General features: G+C 41.4%; 1 protein-coding gene across 1 annotated transcript in view; it reads left to right on the top strand.

The window, feature by feature from the left end:
• LOC105824364 (chromosome unknown open reading frame, human C10orf76) overlaps positions 1–17,799 on the top strand; it is a 166,949-nt gene that overhangs the window by 12,698 nt on the left and 136,452 nt on the right. Inside the window, exons 9-14 of the mRNA XM_012661785.1 lie at positions 1,244–1,337; positions 4,829–4,930; positions 10,184–10,242; positions 12,003–12,068; positions 12,931–13,000; positions 14,085–14,145. Coding sequence (XP_012517239.1) covers positions 1,244–1,337; positions 4,829–4,930; positions 10,184–10,242; positions 12,003–12,068; positions 12,931–13,000; positions 14,085–14,145 — 452 coding nt within the window. The remainder of the gene's footprint in view (positions 1–1,243; positions 1,338–4,828; positions 4,931–10,183; positions 10,243–12,002; positions 12,069–12,930; positions 13,001–14,084; positions 14,146–17,799) is intronic.

The raw sequence follows: 17,799 nt of genomic DNA, 5'->3' as shown, positions 1-17,799 counted from the left end.
AACTCCTGAGCTCAAACAATCTGCCCGCCTCGGCCTCCCAGAGAGCTAGGATTACAGGCGTGAGCCACCGCGCCCGGCCATACCATAACTTATTGTTGATTATAGTCACTTTGTTGTGCTGTCAAATATTGTTCATTCTGTCTAATTATCTAACTATATTTTTGTACCCATTAACCATCCCTACTTTATTTCCCCCTCCCCGCTACTCTTACTGATTGAGTTTTAACAAAAAAATAAGGTTATGCTTAAAAAGCAGCGTGCTGGTTTGGGGTCTGGTTTGGAGGCCACTTATCAGTTTTCGTGACTGGTAACATAGACACTTTATTCACTATTTTCGTTCTGTTCCTTTTCTGCTCTCCAAATTCTATAACCGATTTTAAAGGAAGAGGTGAGGAAGGTAAAGGGCTGGCAAAGCTGTTGGCGAAGAGAAGGGAGTTTTTTTTTTTTTTTTTTTTTGACAGCCTAAAACCTCAGAAGAGAGAAAGGGGATTAAAAACAGCTGCCATTGAGCTTAATTCTCAAGGGCTGATGTGGCAGGGATGGCTAAGAAAGGTGAGGGACAGAGGAGTTATCTGTTTTGGTACCTACCAGGTGTCTCCCTATGTCTCTGCATGTCCACGCCACACACTCTTATTTGTTGTGGAATAGGAAGGCTGCCATCTGAATACCTCTTTTTATACTACCTGGTATCCCCTTGGCTCACCTACATCTATTAGTCAATTATGTGGTCATCAGAACAGACTATGGAGGCGTTTTAAGTTGATCTGATGAGAGTTGTCCCTTCCCAGATCTGGATAGGACTGCAGTTGCTCACTTTTTCTGGTAGAATAATCCTGTGTGTTTGTTTACCCCAGTTTTTTATTTGTATGGTTCTGCAGAAAAACTTATATAATGGGAACCTAGTTGCTTAAAGAAAACTAGACCACAAAGCTGCTTCTTAAAGTTTAGCAAGCATCAACAGTAATCCAGGTACTCATGGGAAATAAATACAAAAGGAGTCCTTCCTCAGTGAACCTTCTGTCTAATTATGATGCCGGGGATATGGTGACACATGCCTGTAGTCCCAGCTACTTGGAAACCTGAGGCAAGAAGATTGCTTGAGCCCAGGAGTTTGAGGCCAGCCTGGGCAACATAGCGAGACCCTGTCTCTTAAAAAATTATGAGGCCAGGCAGGATATTAAGCAGAGGATACTAAAGGAGAATTGGATTTTCTGTTTTTTTACTCATCTGTGTCCTCTTTCAGAGTCATCCAGAAATGGGCTTGGTGACAACTCCTGTCAGTCCTGCTCCAACAACCCCAGCCACACCACTTGGGACCACGCCACCCTCCTCTGATGGTGAGCCCACCACCTCTTTTGTTTTCTTAATTAATATGAACTTTCAGGATGAGCATAGCTGTGTTGAACATAGAACCTAATTGTTGATCTTTCATGCTGGGCAAGGAGGCTCACGCCTGTAATCCTAGCACTTTGGGAGGCTAAGGCAGGAGGACTGCTTGAGGCCAGGAGTTTGAGACCAGCCTGAGCAAGAGCAAGACCCTGCTCTACAAAAAAAAAAAAAAAAAGAAAAGAAAAATTAGCCAGGTGTGGTAGTATACACATGTGGTCCCAGCTACTTGGGAGACTGAGGCAGAGGGATCACTTGAGCCTAAGAGTTTGAGGTTGCAGTGAGCTAAGATGACGCCTCTGCACTCTGCACTCTAGCTCGGGTGACAGAGTGAGACTCTGTCTCAAAATAAAAGAACATAATTGTTGATCTTTCAATTTAATTCGTCTGTAATACTGTCCTTCAGAACTCCTGAAGTCCTAAATAAAACTTTAGAAAAGATAGTCAAGTGTTTTTTTATGTATAAGAGGCTACGTAGCTTCAGCTTGTCCTCCTCAGGGAGAGATTATAGAATCATGGAGTGCTAGATCTGAAAGGGACCTCAAAGGTCAATAATGTCTGTCTGTCCTGCCAAACTCACAGGGTACTTGTGAGGCTCAGATGAGATATTATGAAAAATACCACCTTGTGACTGTAAAGTACTGAAATAAATGTAAAATGGTAATGTTTTCTCATGTTACCATTGGACAGATGAGGGAATTGAGGCCAGAGAAATGAAGCAGCTTGCCTAAGATTAGTGAGAATAGAGATTAAGAACCAAAACATGTAATCAGGGCAGGGACCATGTCTATTTTGTTTACAGCTATATGCCTAGCATAGTGCCTGGTACGGTAATTGCTTAGTAAATATTTGTCGAATAAATGAATGAGAAAATGAACCTGGGATTTGGTCGCTGTCATGTGTCTGTCAGCCACTCCCAGTTGGAAATGACAGGCTTTGAATGTATTATAATTGGGAGTTTGGTGAGTATCCAGGACTTCTCTCCCTAGAAACAACAACAAAGTTTCCCCTTTATAAATCTTATGGCTGGAACCTAAGAAAAAGGTAACTGAAAATAAATTGTGAAATTTGCCCAAAAAACTTTGTGTTATCTGAGTTTGTTCTGTTGTAGGCTGAGTGTGTTTGGTGGAATATATTAGCCTAAAAACATTCTAAGTTAATACTTGATGTTATACCTCAAATGTTGACCTCATTTTGGGTAAAGAAGTACAGGAAATTCGACTTTGATCCTTTCTTTGTGCCTCCCTACTGTTTGTATGTAAAATGACCTTTGTTCTGCTTTCTCTCCCTTAAGTTTTCATATAGCACCTGTAGCAGTAGCACTTTAAGGAAGTCTAAGCAGTACAGAGCATGACAGGGAGGTGCCATTGATATTCAGGTCAATGGTAGCAATTTGGACCCATTTAGAGTTGAAAGCTAAATTCTAAAATATCTTAATGAGAAGTAGCAAGTAGTGAGGATTGCCTACTTGTCTCTGTTTATTCAGGTCACTGAATAATCCAATGGAAATACTATACTTTCTCTTTAAGTTGAAGAAGCCTGCCTGGTTACCATGGATATCAAAAGCTGTGTGTGTGTGTTTATATATATATATATATATATGAATTCCATGTGATGTTGGGGTTTGGATGCTTCAGAGAACTGCCTTTCAAACTGTTCGTTGTGAACACTTCCACCCACACACTTGATTATGCAATGGCAGGATTTGTGCTTACTTACCTACAACCAGTGAGCTTTTATTTTTTCTAGTGGGAAGATCAAGTCAGCCCACTTTCAAATGACTGTCTCCCTTGACAAAAGCCGCTGGGAAGAATTATGAAGCCAAAGATCAAGGAATGACTCTTCATTAGGAAGAAGATTTTAATTTGTGAGGGATTTTATTCTGTCTCTGTTCTATTTGTTCTTTTTCCTCTCTCCGAACTCATTTCCTTTCTGTAGGGGTCCTAAGTATTATAACCTTGTTTTTAATTTTTGGTTGTTAATTATAGTGGTGCTCAGTAGCCCGGTTATATTTAAAGGTATGTCACTGGAGCCATTATTTTTAAAAGCCAGCAGTTTAGCTATAACATTTGTTCTCAGCTCAGACTTGACATTTGACAACCCACCCTTGGCATGAGAAGACTTTCTGGTAAACTAAAAATACATATACTTCTATATTTCTACATATTATGTAAGATAGTTTTCCTGTTATTACTGTGTGTGAGCAGGGAAAAAAGTCCCATTTACCAGTTAGATGCCTCTTTGTATTGGACAGTGGAATGATTATGGGCTCTGAGCTTCAAAATAGACTGTGATTTGAAATGTCAGTCTCAGGTCTTTAACCCATAACATGAATTAAGACCTTTTAGTTCTTGGGGGCCGAACTGTGGGAAAACAGCCAAGGCTTAGGCATGCTGATTTCTTCTCATAAGGCTTTTTGTTGTGCTTGCTGTGTATTATGGGTCCATAATATGCAAGTGTTTACCATTGTTAATAAATGTTCTCTGCATACATGATAATAACTCCAGAGGGATCCATTTTGGTTATGAATACATATAATGAGTAATATCCCAAACTCAGCTGAGTCTTCATGGCTGAAAATGCAGCAGAAAGCTATAGATTCTCTAGCTTGTCTGGGCCATCATAAGCCTCGTTTTGTTTATATATTATGTCTTAGTGTTAAAGCACTTAACAGCATATCTAAGTCTAATTTAAAGTCTTAGAATTTGGGGAAGTCTTCATTAAGACTGTGTTCTGTGTGGGTCAGCCCTGATCTGGTCCTTTGTTGTTCATTGGGACTGGCTCAAGAGAGTAGTGGGGAGAATTTCTCTTGGAAACAGCAGCTGGGTATATAAAACTCAGTTCCCAGCTATCCCAATCAATAATGTTCATCCATTTTTAGTCTAATATTCATTCTCAGGTTCCCTTCTTGGGGGGAAGGGATTAAGTGGTAGAATTTGAATATAATTCTACCTTAACTTTTTCCCCCTCCATCCTGTGTATTTCCAGCCTAAAGGCTTGTTCTCAAAATTGAGCAATATTTCTTCTTATTAGGAAGGAATCTTCATTTATTTTAAGAAGGAGACTCATCAAAGCAAAGCTCATCTTTATTCAGATCTTTCCTTTAGGTAGAAATCAAAGTGCTTTTAAGAAGGGCCCTGAACTCTTTTGGGTTACTTGGGGCTGAAAGTGAAATCACCATACCCCTCATAGGATGTTGAGAGAAAAGCACTGTTCCTAGAGACTGGTCCTACATGGAAGAGAAGGTCATGGGGCTTAATTTTGGGAGGAGGAATGGGCTCTAGAGGCCTAGGAAGGAAGTTTTATAAGTACTTGGTCCTCCCTCTGTTGTGTAAAGAGCTTATTTAGTGATTTTCTTGCCTGCTGGCAAATTGGCTATGTGGGTAGAAGTGTTAGATGGACTATGTTACAGGCTAAGTGCATTTTATCTGTTCTATTCCAGTTATAAGTTCTGTGGAACTCCCATTGGATGCAGATGTACAGACCAGTAATCTACTGATAACCTTCTTAAAGTATAGCTCAATTGTCATGCAGGACACCAAAGGTAAGACATGCTACATTGGGGGATCAGGAAGTAGGAGATGTGACAGGCAGCTAGAGTCTAAGGGCAGCATTAATGTTCTGAAGCTTTGACAAGATGAACCACTGGGTCCTGTGCATGGTCTTGATTACTGGAAAACAGTGATTTCTCACTGCTAGATGACAATTAGGTGGTGGTGGGAAAACCTGAAGGTAGAGGGGAGTGCTCAAAAATAGAATAGGAAAAAAATTGGTCTCTACAAAAACTAGCAAATCTTCTCAGTAGATCTTGGTAAGTAGATGCAGACTCTTATGTGTGGGAAGTAGGGGGATTAGCACGCTTCAGGGAATTCCCTTTTGAGGACAAGAACTGAAAGCATCAGTTTGTGGTGAGAATTAGAGGACTGTTGTAAAGAGTACAGTAGGAAGAGGTGAGATTCAGAGGGACTGTGTTCCTTAACACTTAAAACAGAAGTGTCAGTGTCCATCCTAGAAATGCAGAGTGGAAGTGGGAGAGGATTGGGTATTGGAAAAAATTAAATATTTTTCTCATTTCTTATTCTTCCTCTGTTTATGATTTTGCTATGGCCTTTTTTTTTTCTGTTAAGAGACAGGGTCTTGCTGGAGTGCAGTGGGGCAATCATAGCTCACTGCAACCTTGAACTCCTGGGCTCAAGCAATCTTCTTGAGTATGGCCTTTTAGTTGGTGGTAGAGTAGTGGAGTAGTCAGCCTAGGAATAAGAAGGGTTGGGAAGAAACTCAGCAAATTCTATCCAGAATATATCCCAGTTTTTTTCCCCCTACTTACTGTTTTTTCTTTATACTCGATTTATATGAGTGTTCACAGTTTTTATTTATTTAATTTTTTCATTGTGGTAAAATATACATAACATAAAATTTACCATCTTAACCATTTTCAAGTGTACAGTTCAGTGGCATTAAGTATATTCACATTGTTGTACAACCATCACCACCCTCCCCACCTTGAGAAATTTTTCATCTTGCAAAATGGAACTCTGTACCCATTAAACACCAATATCCCAATCTCCACTCCCTCCAGCCCTGACCACCACCATTCTACTTTCTGTCTCTGAATTAGACTACTCTAGGTACCTGATGTAAGTGGAATATATCCTAATTTTAAGGTTCCCTGGAAATAAGCCTGTCATTTCATGGTTACACTGAGCTAGCATTTTTCCTCCCATTTTGTTTTGTTTTGTTTTGTTTTTGTTTTGAGACAGTGTCTTGCTGTGTTGCCCAGGCTGTTCTTGAACTCCTGGCCTCAAGTGGTCCTCCTGCCTTAGCCTCCCAAAGTGCTGGGATTACAGGCATGAGCCAATGCACCTGGCCTCATCTTGGATTTTAATAAACATTTTTATTAGCATTTTGTTTGGTACCTATAGGTTAATTCAGTGGTCTTCTCCCATTTAAAGGATTTTTTCCCCCTAATTACAAAAGTAATTGAGATATTATTTGTTAAAAATTAAAACATTCTGACAGGCCGGGCGTGGTGGCTCATGCCTGTAATCCTAACACTCTGGGAGGCTGAGGTGGGAGGATCGCTTGAGCTCAGGAGTTCAAGACTAGCCTGAGCAAGAGTGAGACCCCGTCTCTACTAAAAAGAGAAAAAATTAGCCCGGTGTGGTGGTGCGCGACAGCAGTCTCAGCTACTCGGAAGGCTGAGGCAGGAGGATTGCTTGAGCCCAGGAGTTTGAGGTTGCTGTGAGCTAGGCTGATGCCACGGCACTCTAGCCCAGGCGACAGAGCAAGACTCTGTCTCAAAAAACAAAACAAAACAAAATAAAACATTCTGACAATGGTTAACTTAGTGAAAATCCTTTGTGATTAAATTCTCCATAGTTAATCACTCTTAACAGTTTGGCATATTTTCTTTCTTATAAGCCTTATAAGAATCTCTAAATTCTATTTTGGGAACTAACTGTTCAATAGTTGAAGTTTGGGTTCTAATATTATGCTCCATGGACAAACTTCAGATTTCCAGATAACAAAATAACCAGTTTGCATCATAGAAGCAAAATTGCTAAAATACTGTGGTTTTTGCCACCTTTCTGTGAGGAGAGACTAATGCCTTGTGTGGTGGTTTAAGGTTCTTTCAGGCATTAAGTATACTTTAGAAGTCTCTTATTTGCCAAATGAGGTGATCAGATTTCTGGTTTGAAGGTTTTTAGGAATTTCAGTATGGAGCTGAAAGGCAGGAGCTATATAGAGCTATAAAGGAGGGGAAGACCAGGATTCAGGGCTTTTTAGAGTGAGAAGGAAACATTGGTAGACAGAGATAGGAAAGCCAAAAGATAAATATGGGAAATGATGAATTGCCAGAGCAAAAGGGAACCTGGGTGGGCAGAGTCTAAGCCATGTTACACTCAGACATTACATTAGCTCTTAGAGATTTCTGCCTTGCAAACTTAAGACTTTTTCTTTTCTTAAGCCTTGTGAGTGTGCTCTTTCAAGAGAGAGAGCCATATGCAGGGATGAGATATATGCAAGTAGTCCATGTCACAAACTCCTAATATAGACCAGTCCATTGGGAGCCGTAGAGATGGCTGAACTTCTACGACTTGGCAGGTGAGATCTGGCAGGCAAGGATAACAAGACTCTTGTGTATCAGAGTTTCCTGAGGCCATTGCTTCTTTATGAAAATGGGTAACCTCTTCCTTTCTCTAGAAATATTACAGCAACCACGGAAGAGAGAAGCTGCATAGATGTGACCCAGAAAATGAACTTTTAGCTTTGCCTGATATAACACAGTGAATTGAGACCCTGGGAACTCATTTTAGCTTTAATGATTATATAAGCCTCTTTGTCCTGGTCACTTGCCATCCATAAAATGGATGGCAAAATTAAGGGCTGAATTAATTGCAGAATAGGTAGTCTCAGACATCATCTCTAAACTCAGGCAGGGTTAGGTCTTTGCCAATAGGCGGCCTATATATGGCAAAGGGCAAGGGTAGGTATGATGAAAAGTTAATTTCAAAAATGGCTCCTATGTGGCTTCATTGGCCCAGCTCTCTTCCTGTCTCAGCCTCTGACCTGCTGAATGCCCTGGCCAACAGCAGCATCTCATTATGTTTTTAGGGGCAATAGAAGCAACTTTTTCTTGGCTCTTCTTTACTCCCCAGGATATCTTTCTCTTCTTCTTATATGTTTGTTGTCTGGTACCTATAAAAAGATACTTTTAATAGATATGTATATGGAGTTACAAGGTTTATAAGTATAAGAAATAGCGTGTTATAAAGCATAATGATGAACATATGTGAACCATCCAACTTGAATAAAACATTATTCATGTTGTTGAAGCTACCTGTGTGTCCCCTCCCCAATCACTCCGTTCCTTCCATTCTGTGTTTATCATTTCCTTTTTTGGGCTCTAGTTTTAAAGCCTTTTTTCCCCCGGGATTCTTCTTTCTTTGGTGTTGTCACCTTACAGGAGCATCTGCTCAACCTTTAAAATAGATTTTAGGGCCGGGTGTGGTGGCTCATGCTTGTAATCCCAGCACTTTGGGAGGTTGAGGCAGGAGGACTGTTTGAGGCCAGTCTGGGCAATATAGCAAGACCCTGTGTCTATAGCAAAATAAGAAAAATTAGCCAGTGTGGTGGTGTGCACCTGTAGTCCTAGCTACTTGGGAGGCTGAGGTGGGAGAATTGCTTGAGCCCAGGAATTGAGGCTGCAGTGAGCTATGGTCAGGCCATCGCACTCCAGCCTGGGTGTCAGAGCAAGACCCTATCTCAAAAAAAAAAAAAAAAAAATAGATTTTAGGCAAAAATTAAAGATAAATGTATATCTATGCATTACACATTAGGTTTAAGGTTTATTTACCAAAGTCTTAACAGTTAAGACTTCTGGGTGGTATGACTAAACTCAGTTTTTGTTTTTGTTTTTTTGTGGGGGGGTGGTGGTGCTTTTTTGAGTGTAAAAAATTGTCTATAATGAAATATGTCTTACTTTTGTAATCAGAAACACTTTCTTAAAGTGATAAGATAGTTGCAGGCTTTTCTGTGGGAGTTGCTTATCAGCTTTTGGGGGAAGGGAGGACAGTGCCAGAGAAACTCTGTGGCCAAGGGAAGGTAGAAGAGTATTATGAATCTAGTTTTGCATAGGCAAGGGCATTGCTCTTCTGGCTGCCTAGGAGCTTTGATGTAAACTATAGGCGGTGTCAGATAGGCATTATCATACTCTTTTTGTACTGCCCATCTCTAAGGAGAGATGAATATATTTCTGGACTACAACCCCTACTATGGCTTCCAGTTGTCAAGTTTTAATTAATTTCATTTTTGAGGAAGAAGCAGGTTAATATCAGAGTTAAGTACCGTAAGCTAACTTCTACAGCACTCTAATCTGTTAAGAAGTCTTCTCTCCAGAGAGGACTTCAATCTGGGTCCTGTTAAAGCTAATTTGAAAATCATGAGCCATTTGTCTGCTTTGGATCTGCTGGCATAATCATCTTCTTACCTTCATTTCACCTGCTCACCCACAAATTTACTGGAAAGTAAATAAGCTTTGATGGTTCTGGTAATTGGCAGCGATGGAGTAGCTTTTCTTGGTTTTCTGTATGTGGGTATAGAGCCCTGCTATTGAGGTTGCTTTCTTCTGTAGTGACTAGAATGTGAGTTCTGGGAGACCAAGAACCTTTGTCTGTTTAGTTCAGTGCTATATCTCTAGTGCCTACCACAGTGCCTGCCACATAGTAAGTGCAAAGTAAATAACTTGGTAGGAAGAAAGATGATCAGGAGTTCACAGCTTTCCAGGTCATAATGTGCACAGTGCAAGGAGATGCATGGGCTGGACCCTGGTCTCCAGTTAATTTCTTTCTGATTTCATTGCCAGTTTGCTGTGAACAGTCATGAAATCTTCCTACACTTTGTGGTAGGTGGGTACAGATGGTGGTGCGTATAGCTAGTGGATGAGGGGGTGGAAAAGGGAATGGACCTGAGTATTCAGAAGCAAAGAGCTGATCTGGAAACAAAGGGTATGGCCCTAATTTGGGCCATGACAATAGGGGCCATCATAAGAGTTCAGTGGCTCTCAGGAAGGTGGTTAGCTGTTAACAGACTACCAGGATATTTAAGAAAAAAACCTGGGGAAATTCTTTTACCTAGGATGGAAGCAAGAATTTCTCTAGTAGTACCTTAATTTTCATTCATGAATTTTGTGGAGAGAGAAAATGTGAATGTTTCTTTTTATGATATACATCTTTGTTCTTTATTGAAACATGGTCTGGATGATTTACAGAGAAGGGTGTATTATTTTTCTTTACAGATGAACACAGGCTTCACAGTGGCAAACTCTGTCTGATTATCCTTACATGTATTGCAGAGGTAGGTCTTACTAGCCTTCTGGTATTAGTCAGTCTCTTACAAAGCACTATCTTTTCTTGCCTTGGTGCCCCTCTAGCTCCTGACTTTTAGGGTCCTGAGGCTTTGGGAGAGAAAATCTTCCTCCTTTGTATTGTCTGTCTCCTCTCACTAGAGTGTAACCTCTGACAACAGGAACTTTTTCTCCTTTACCACTGTATTCTCAGTGTCTGGCATGTAGTAGAGGCTCAGTTAGCATTTACTAGGTGAGCTAATAATAGATTGTGATATAATAACTGCTTTCATTGAGAATGGGAAGATTCCGGCTCTTAAGAGTTTTAAACAAGAGACTTATTTCTCTTTAGAAAAAATAATCCTGCCCCTTTGAAGCTGCTCATATTGGATCTTTTACATTTAGCAAAATTAAAAAGGAGCACACCTTTAGTCCCAGCTACTCAGGAGGCTGAGGCGGGAGGATCTCTTGAACCCAGGAGTTTGAGGCTGTAATGTCTTTGATTGTACCTGTGAATAGCCACTGCACTCTAGCCTGGGCAACATAGCGAAACCCCATTTCTAAAAAAATAAAATAAAATAAATTTTACCAAAGGAGCCGAGGTTTCCTGTGGGTAAAGGAGTGGAGAGGGAGAGAATAAAGCCAGAGAGGAGAATTGGAAACTCAGTAAAGCTGGGTGGGTTGCAGTTTGGTGAAGAAGAAGTGCCAAGGGGAAAAAGAAGAAATGCCTCAACTTTGTAAGAAGGCACTTTTGGTTGGACTAATTAGGTTCGAATTCACCATACATTGTGGTGACATATAGGTATGGCAGAACTTGAGTCAGTTTAGAGCTAAATTTATAGCTTCACCCTCCCTCCTTATACTGCTCTTTTCTCACTTAAGAAAAAGAGTAAAGGTGGTCCACATGGAGTAAAGAACTCTCGCAGACTTTCCCTTTTTATAGTCTCTGTGGAAAGATGACCTTTTCACAAGGTTGGGGTGGCTTGTTGTAGAAGAGCTGCTTATTAGCAGCAGACCTGGTGTAATTGTTTTTCAAAAATCTTTCAAGGAAAATCTTTAAAAGAGTTGTTTTTCACAAATTGTAAGAGTTCCTAGTAATTGGAGCCTGTTGGCATGTCAGATCTTCAGAAAAGGTGTTGGGAAAGGGCCAAGGGATGTTTATTACCAATCTATGGTGAGAAGTTTGTGATTTTCCATCAGGCTTCAGCAAAGCCAGGGATAGACACTGCCTGCTTCCACACTGCCTGTGTAGCAGTTTTCTCCTGCTGTGCTGAGCCCATTCCCAGCAGAGCACAGACCTCTCTTCTTACTCCTAAAGCCTTTTGTGGAGCCTGCACATGCATCCTACAGCCCCAGTGAAAACCTTTAAGCTGTCACAAAAAGAGCCAGCTCCCTGAGCAGATGGGAAGGAAGAGGGAATAGGAAAACAGATTACTCTCAGCATTTTTCTCAAGTCCCTGTGTCTTAATTTTTAATTTTTTTATTTTTAATTATTATGGGTACATGATAGTTGTATTCTGTGCCTTAATTTTTATTGTTTTTAATTTGCTTAGAGATTTTTGACCAGTTAGAGACATATGTGGAAATTATACCCAAGTAAAATCTGATGACTTAAGTATGGTTTGATGTAAAGGCTCTAGGCTCATCCCGTTAGCTTTCCAGTTGATCTTGAAAGTTCTTAAAGCCCAAGGATTTATATATGAAGTGTGATAAATTACAAACTGAGTTTCTTAAGTATACTCTCATTCCTTTTTCTCTATATTTTTATTAGGATCAGTATGCCAATGCCTTTTTGCATGATGACAACATGAATTTTCGAGTAAACTTACATAGAATGGTAGGTGTTTCTTTTGCTTCTTGTTTTTTCTTAGGGGAAATTTTTTGTGTGTTGGCAGGGTTGGAATGAAATTGATTCTACCAGAACAAATGCAGATGGAAAGTTGTGCGAAAGGGCTCTTACATGACTGCTGTTCAACAGACCCGTGCCTATTGTTGGGATTTTTTTGTGCGTTGTAGAGATGTTTCTTACTTAAGAGAGGATAGAAAGATCTAGAACCGTATACCCATGACAGTGATACTGGAATGTATGAATAACGTAGATTTCAACAAGGAGATGGGTCTGAGCCTTTTGTTTTCAGAATATAGTATGATCTTTGATGTATTCATCTGAGAGGTGGGGCAAATAGAATATGGAGGATCAGGGAATTTCCTAAAGCTTGGAGGTATGTTTAAAAACTATCACATTGAGGTTTAGATTTGAAACTTTTGTTTTTTGCAACTACTGTTGCTCCTTCTATAGCTGCCCCCACCATCACCACTTCTTCTTTTTACTGTTATTTTATTGTCCAAGAAATATACCATGTACCTCTTTTGTTGTTACTAATGCCACTTGTATAGATAAAATCAAAGTGAAAGCAACAACTTTCCCATTGTAGTACGTAGTATGCTCCAGTCCCCTTTGGGGATGTTGTCTTGCTGTGAATTGTACTTTTGTCACAGGCCTGTGTTGAAACCTGAGAAACATTCACAAGTCCTCCCTGCCCCACTCTACCCTACCCCACCCCACCCCACCCCTAGAAAAAGAAAGAAAAGGTAGCATCTCTGTAATAGTGATTTTATTTTTACGAGAAACATGATGATGAACCATTGGATATCAGTTTAGGTACCTATTAATTTTGTTTCTTTTTTTGTGTGTGAAGCCTATGAGACATAGGAAGAAGGCCGCAGACAAGAACCTTCCCTGCCGCCCTTTAGTATGTGCAGTACTGGGTGAGTGAGTATTATCAAAATGGGCATTTTTCTGTGACAGTGATAGGTTTTCATGATTAAGATGAGGAGTAGATCCTGGTTGATGTGCTGCTTCCTCAGAGAAGTTGTTACTAGTTATATTTCTTCCCTGGCCTAAGAAACCGTATGTTTAATAAAGCAACCCCGATGAATAGAGTGCTCAATAAAAGGATGCAGTTGTTCAAAGAAAAAAAATCATTCCAGGGAAACAAATGGCTATGTTTAAACTTGATGTATAATTTAAATTTGTGAAATGTCTTACTCCTGATCAAGATTTCAAATTCTTCCCTCCCTTTCTTCATCCAAATTGATGTGTCAGCTGGCCAGGAGGCTTGGAGTTTAAGGTTCAGATATATAAAACTTCCTTTGAGTAAATTAAGCTGAGCTGAGGCTGACAGAGCTGTCAGGTAGGGGGATGTATCTTGGGTAATTTTTGTCTGCCTAGAATTCTACATTTTCCTCAGGGGAGTTAGCTAAACTCTTAATCCCATTTCACTTGGATATTCAGCCTCAGTTACTGAATCTACTTGATTTTAGAAACAGTAATTAAGACTATGTAATAAACCTCTATTGACCCAAAGCCCCACAGACCATTTCAGTCAATATCTGTCAAACTGAGCGTGATAGTGAGAGATGAGATAGACTGACACAACTTTAGAGCTGAGTCTCCGGTTACACAAATGTGATCCTTAATTTCATCTCTGCTTGTCTCATTGCTCTAGTCTCAGAATATGATTTCCCTCTGGCATTTTTCATTAGTGCCATGGTATGAAATATCTGTACAATGAAATTTTCCTTGTTTCTGAATTTATTGACAGGTCAAGGTATCTTTTTGGAAATAGGAGAGTGAACTAATTTTTTTGTTACTTTACAAGTGACAGATGGTGAACAGTGTTGCAAAAAGTGCCTTATATAAAATAAATTTAAGCGCAGGTGAATACAGATGTGGTTAGTGGTTGCCATTCAACATGAGTGCAGGGTGTACTCATAAGCTTTTTTTCGAACTCAAAGGCAAGGAATGAATTTCATTGTAATTGATTGAATTTTTCTCCTTTTACCTTTCCAGACCTGATGGTAGAGTTTATTGTAACACACATGATGAAGGAGTTTCCTATGGATCTCTATGTGTAAGTACCATAGTTCCTTTAATGTGCGCAACTCTATTTTAAAGAATTGAGTGATAGAAAATTTGTGATCTGTATATACTTCAAGAAAAACATATTTGTGTGTGGAGAAGTGTCGGAATATTTTATGGCCTGGATTTGTACATCTTTCAGAAGAGGGCAAAGGTACAAACCATAGTTTGGCTTCTGCACATATCTTCATTATCCCTTTTAGGAATGCTGCATGAAAAGCAGGGCTGTTGTATTAAAGCAGTGATCATAGGGGAATATTGTAATCCAAAGATATGTGATTCCAGTAGACCACTTTGTTGTCTCTGAGCTGTAGCATCAAAGTGGTTAGTAGGAGTTAGAAGATAGGAATAAGTCAGAGAGATAGAGCTTCTGGTCCATTCTTAGCCTACATTGTCCTGACAGCTTAGCTAAAAGCCTGTTAGCTAGGAGGATTATGTTTCCGGTGGCCTGGCTGGGAGATTCTTCTCCTGAGGAGATCTGATTATCCATCACAAGTCTTTATAATGAGGACAACTAGAGGCAATGAAAAATCATCATATTTTAATAAAGTTTAAGCATTAGGTTTTCTTTCTTCTTTGCTACTTCTGCATTCTTCTTCTCTTTAATACTCAAGAACAGCTGTGCCACATTAATGTGATCCAAAATATGTATATTATCTTTATTCCTTAAAAAGCATCTTAATTGAGTCTCACAGCAGAATTGGTACCTCCGTATTTTGGGGCAAGAGAGCAGTTTGGTGCACAGCAAACTCAGTGTACCTCATTCCAGTGCCAGGCCTGGGATCTAGGGAGGTATAAAATATTTTACTCTAGAGTAGACCTCCAGCTTTTTAGACTGTAGACTACATAGTCTTGATTTCCTCAGTTTGAAATAATGATAAAAATTTTACTTTTAGGTAAGTAGGTTACAGTTTGCATTTTTCCATACTTTTTAGGTATTTAGAAATAAATCTGCTCATTTACTTCAATTCAAAGACCATGAAAAGCTGCTTTTTATAATATTTAACAGATGAGTTTTCTGCTTATGTTTTTTTAATTTAATTTTTTTTTTTGTTTGTTTGAGACAGAGTCTCTCTGTTTTCTAGGCTAGAGTGCAGTGGCATCATCATGGCTCACTGCAACATCAAACTCCTGGGCTCAAAGCAATCCTCCTGCCTCAGTTTCCCAGAATGCTAGGATTATAGGCATGAGCCACTGCACCTGGTCTTCTGCTTATTTTAGATGGGCTCTCTGAACCTCAGTATCTTAGGGTTCAGATTTGTTTTTGTTTAGAGCTTCTAGCTTGATTTACTTATGTTCTAGTTTTAGGATGTGCTATTATTTACTTTGTAGTATATATTACTATAGTCCCAGTTTTCTCATTTTACTAGTAAGGAAACTGAGGCTCAGGAGATTACATGCTTTGCTCAGGGTTATTGTTTAGTAGGTGCCATTACCTGGACTTGAACCCAAATTTTCTTACTGTAAAAAATGGGCTGTTACAATCCTTTCCCAGTTGTATTAGTTATCTGTTGCTATGTAACAAACTACCCCAAAACCTAGTGCTTTAAAACAAACGTTTATCTCTCCCAGTTTCTGTGGTTCAGGAATCCAGGAGAAGCTTAACTGGATAGCTTTGGCATAGGGTCTTTCACAAGGCTGCAGTCAAAGTGTTAGCCAGGGCTGCAGGCTTCTGAGTTTCTACTGGGGCTGGGGAATCTACTTTTTAGCTCACTTGGTGGTTGTTGGCAAGCCTCAGTTCTTCACCATGTGGGCCTCTCCATTGGGAGAGGAGCATTGGGAGTGCTCAGCATTGGAGCTGTCTTCCCCCAAAGCAAATAATCCAAGAGAGAAAGAGTAAGAGACCAAGATGGAGAAGCCATAGTATCTTTTATAACCTAATCTCCAGTGATAGACCATTTCTGTTGGTCCCACAGACCAACTCTGATACAGTGTGTAAAGGGACTTTACAGGAGGAGCCAAGATGGCGGATGGGAAAAGCCGCCAGTCAGAGTGTCTCTGCAAAAAAGACAAATTTTAGAAGAAAGAGAAAAAAATAAACTAGCAGAGAAACATAGATCCAGTGAGGGTCGGAAGGAAGGGTGCCTGAAACTACAGGAGACTCCATGGGAAGATGTTGCGGAGCAGAACTGGAAGGAGAAAGGTCCCCGAGAGGCTTGTAGACCAGCGACAAGGGTAGGTGGAGCAGATAACTTTCCCCTCCCTTGCATCTTGGACTGTTGATGGGTTCCTGAGCGGTTGGAGAGACCTGCCGACACCAGCCCAGAGACGGCTGCCGCCAGTGAGCAGTGGCCTCTTGCGGACACGGTGCCGGGCTCCCAGCTCCCTCGGGGCACCTCCCCGCATGCAGACCCGAGCCTATCAGTTGATGCCATAGTGCTCCATTCTCTCCTTCCCCTTCCCTACCCGTGGGTGCCCAGAGAGACAAGTTAGCCATCACACGGAGGCATCTCCAAGGAATGGGACCTTTCCTTTGGGGCCCTACAGCAGACTGAGGGGTACTCAGACTGCGAGCTCCCTGCCCGCCAGCCCTCCCAGGTGCTGCTTGCCTGGGGACTCCAGGAGAGCGGGAAAATCCTGAGGTGGAGTGAAATAGATCCAGCTTGGGTACCCTGTAGGTGATTCAAGACCAGCACCCCTCCCCCTGGCAGGGTCAGGGATTGATCTCCAGGGCCCAGGGGACAGGCCTGCAGACCAGACCCCGTACACCCAGGTCAGGATCGCACTGCCCCGGGGCACAGAGGGAGATCTGTGAAAGAGCCTACTGAGTGTGCCTTCAGGGATAGATCAGCGTGCCTGAGCGGCAACCCTCCTCCCAAAAGAGGGCTGTGCACCCAGCTCAGGCTGCGATCCTGGGTAGGGAACCTCCCAGCTCACGTCACAGCCAGGGGAGATCCATTGGCCTGAGGTCCTGCTTGCTGGCAGAGGCCTGGGAGAGGCCACGGAGAGGGGGAGGGTGGAAGGGAGCGAGACCTGCTCCAGACTACCGATCTCAGACAATCCCACCCCCCAAGCCCAGACTTTTAGCTGAGTGGAGCCATTTCAGCCCCTCCCGGCAGCTTTGCATAGAAGCAAAGAACAGACCTTTGACCCCTGCTAACAGCAGTTGTGGAGCCTGAGGGCAGGCTTACCCAACCCAGCCCCACCCAGACTCACTCCCGGACCTGCCCCCACTGAAGTGGAGAATAAGGACACACCTGGAAATCCTAGGGCCCCACCCACCACCCAAGGCACAAGTGGGCCTCTCTAGAGGAACAAGAGCTAGCTACAGGACTCAAAAATAGCAATGCAGCTCGCTCCTCCCAGCAAGTGCCACCTACTGACAGAGAGGTCATCCTGCACACCCTTTTACTGCATCTACTGATTCATCATAAAGGGTGTGGTCGAATCTCACCCACAAACACCACCTACTGGCTCAGAGACTAAACAGGGCGTGTCATTATCCAAATGAAAATCTAAAGGCAAGAAGGAACAACTGATCCAGATGGGTAGGAACCAGCGAAAGAACTCTGGAAGTATGAAGACTCAAACGGAAAGCACACCCCCAAAGAGGAACAACAGCTCCCCAGCAATTGACATTAACCAAACTCAGAACACTAAAATGACAGAAGAAGAATTTCAAACATGGATTGTAAGAAAACTGAAT

This window comes from Propithecus coquereli, unplaced genomic scaffold, assembly GCF_000956105.1.
Source record: "Propithecus coquereli isolate 6110/MARCELLA unplaced genomic scaffold, Pcoq_1.0 Scaffold73, whole genome shotgun sequence".
NCBI lineage: Eukaryota > Metazoa > Chordata > Mammalia > Primates > Indriidae > Propithecus > Propithecus coquereli.
The sequence above is the reverse complement of the archived record's forward strand: the minus strand, read 5'-3'. Positions and strand labels throughout refer to the sequence as shown.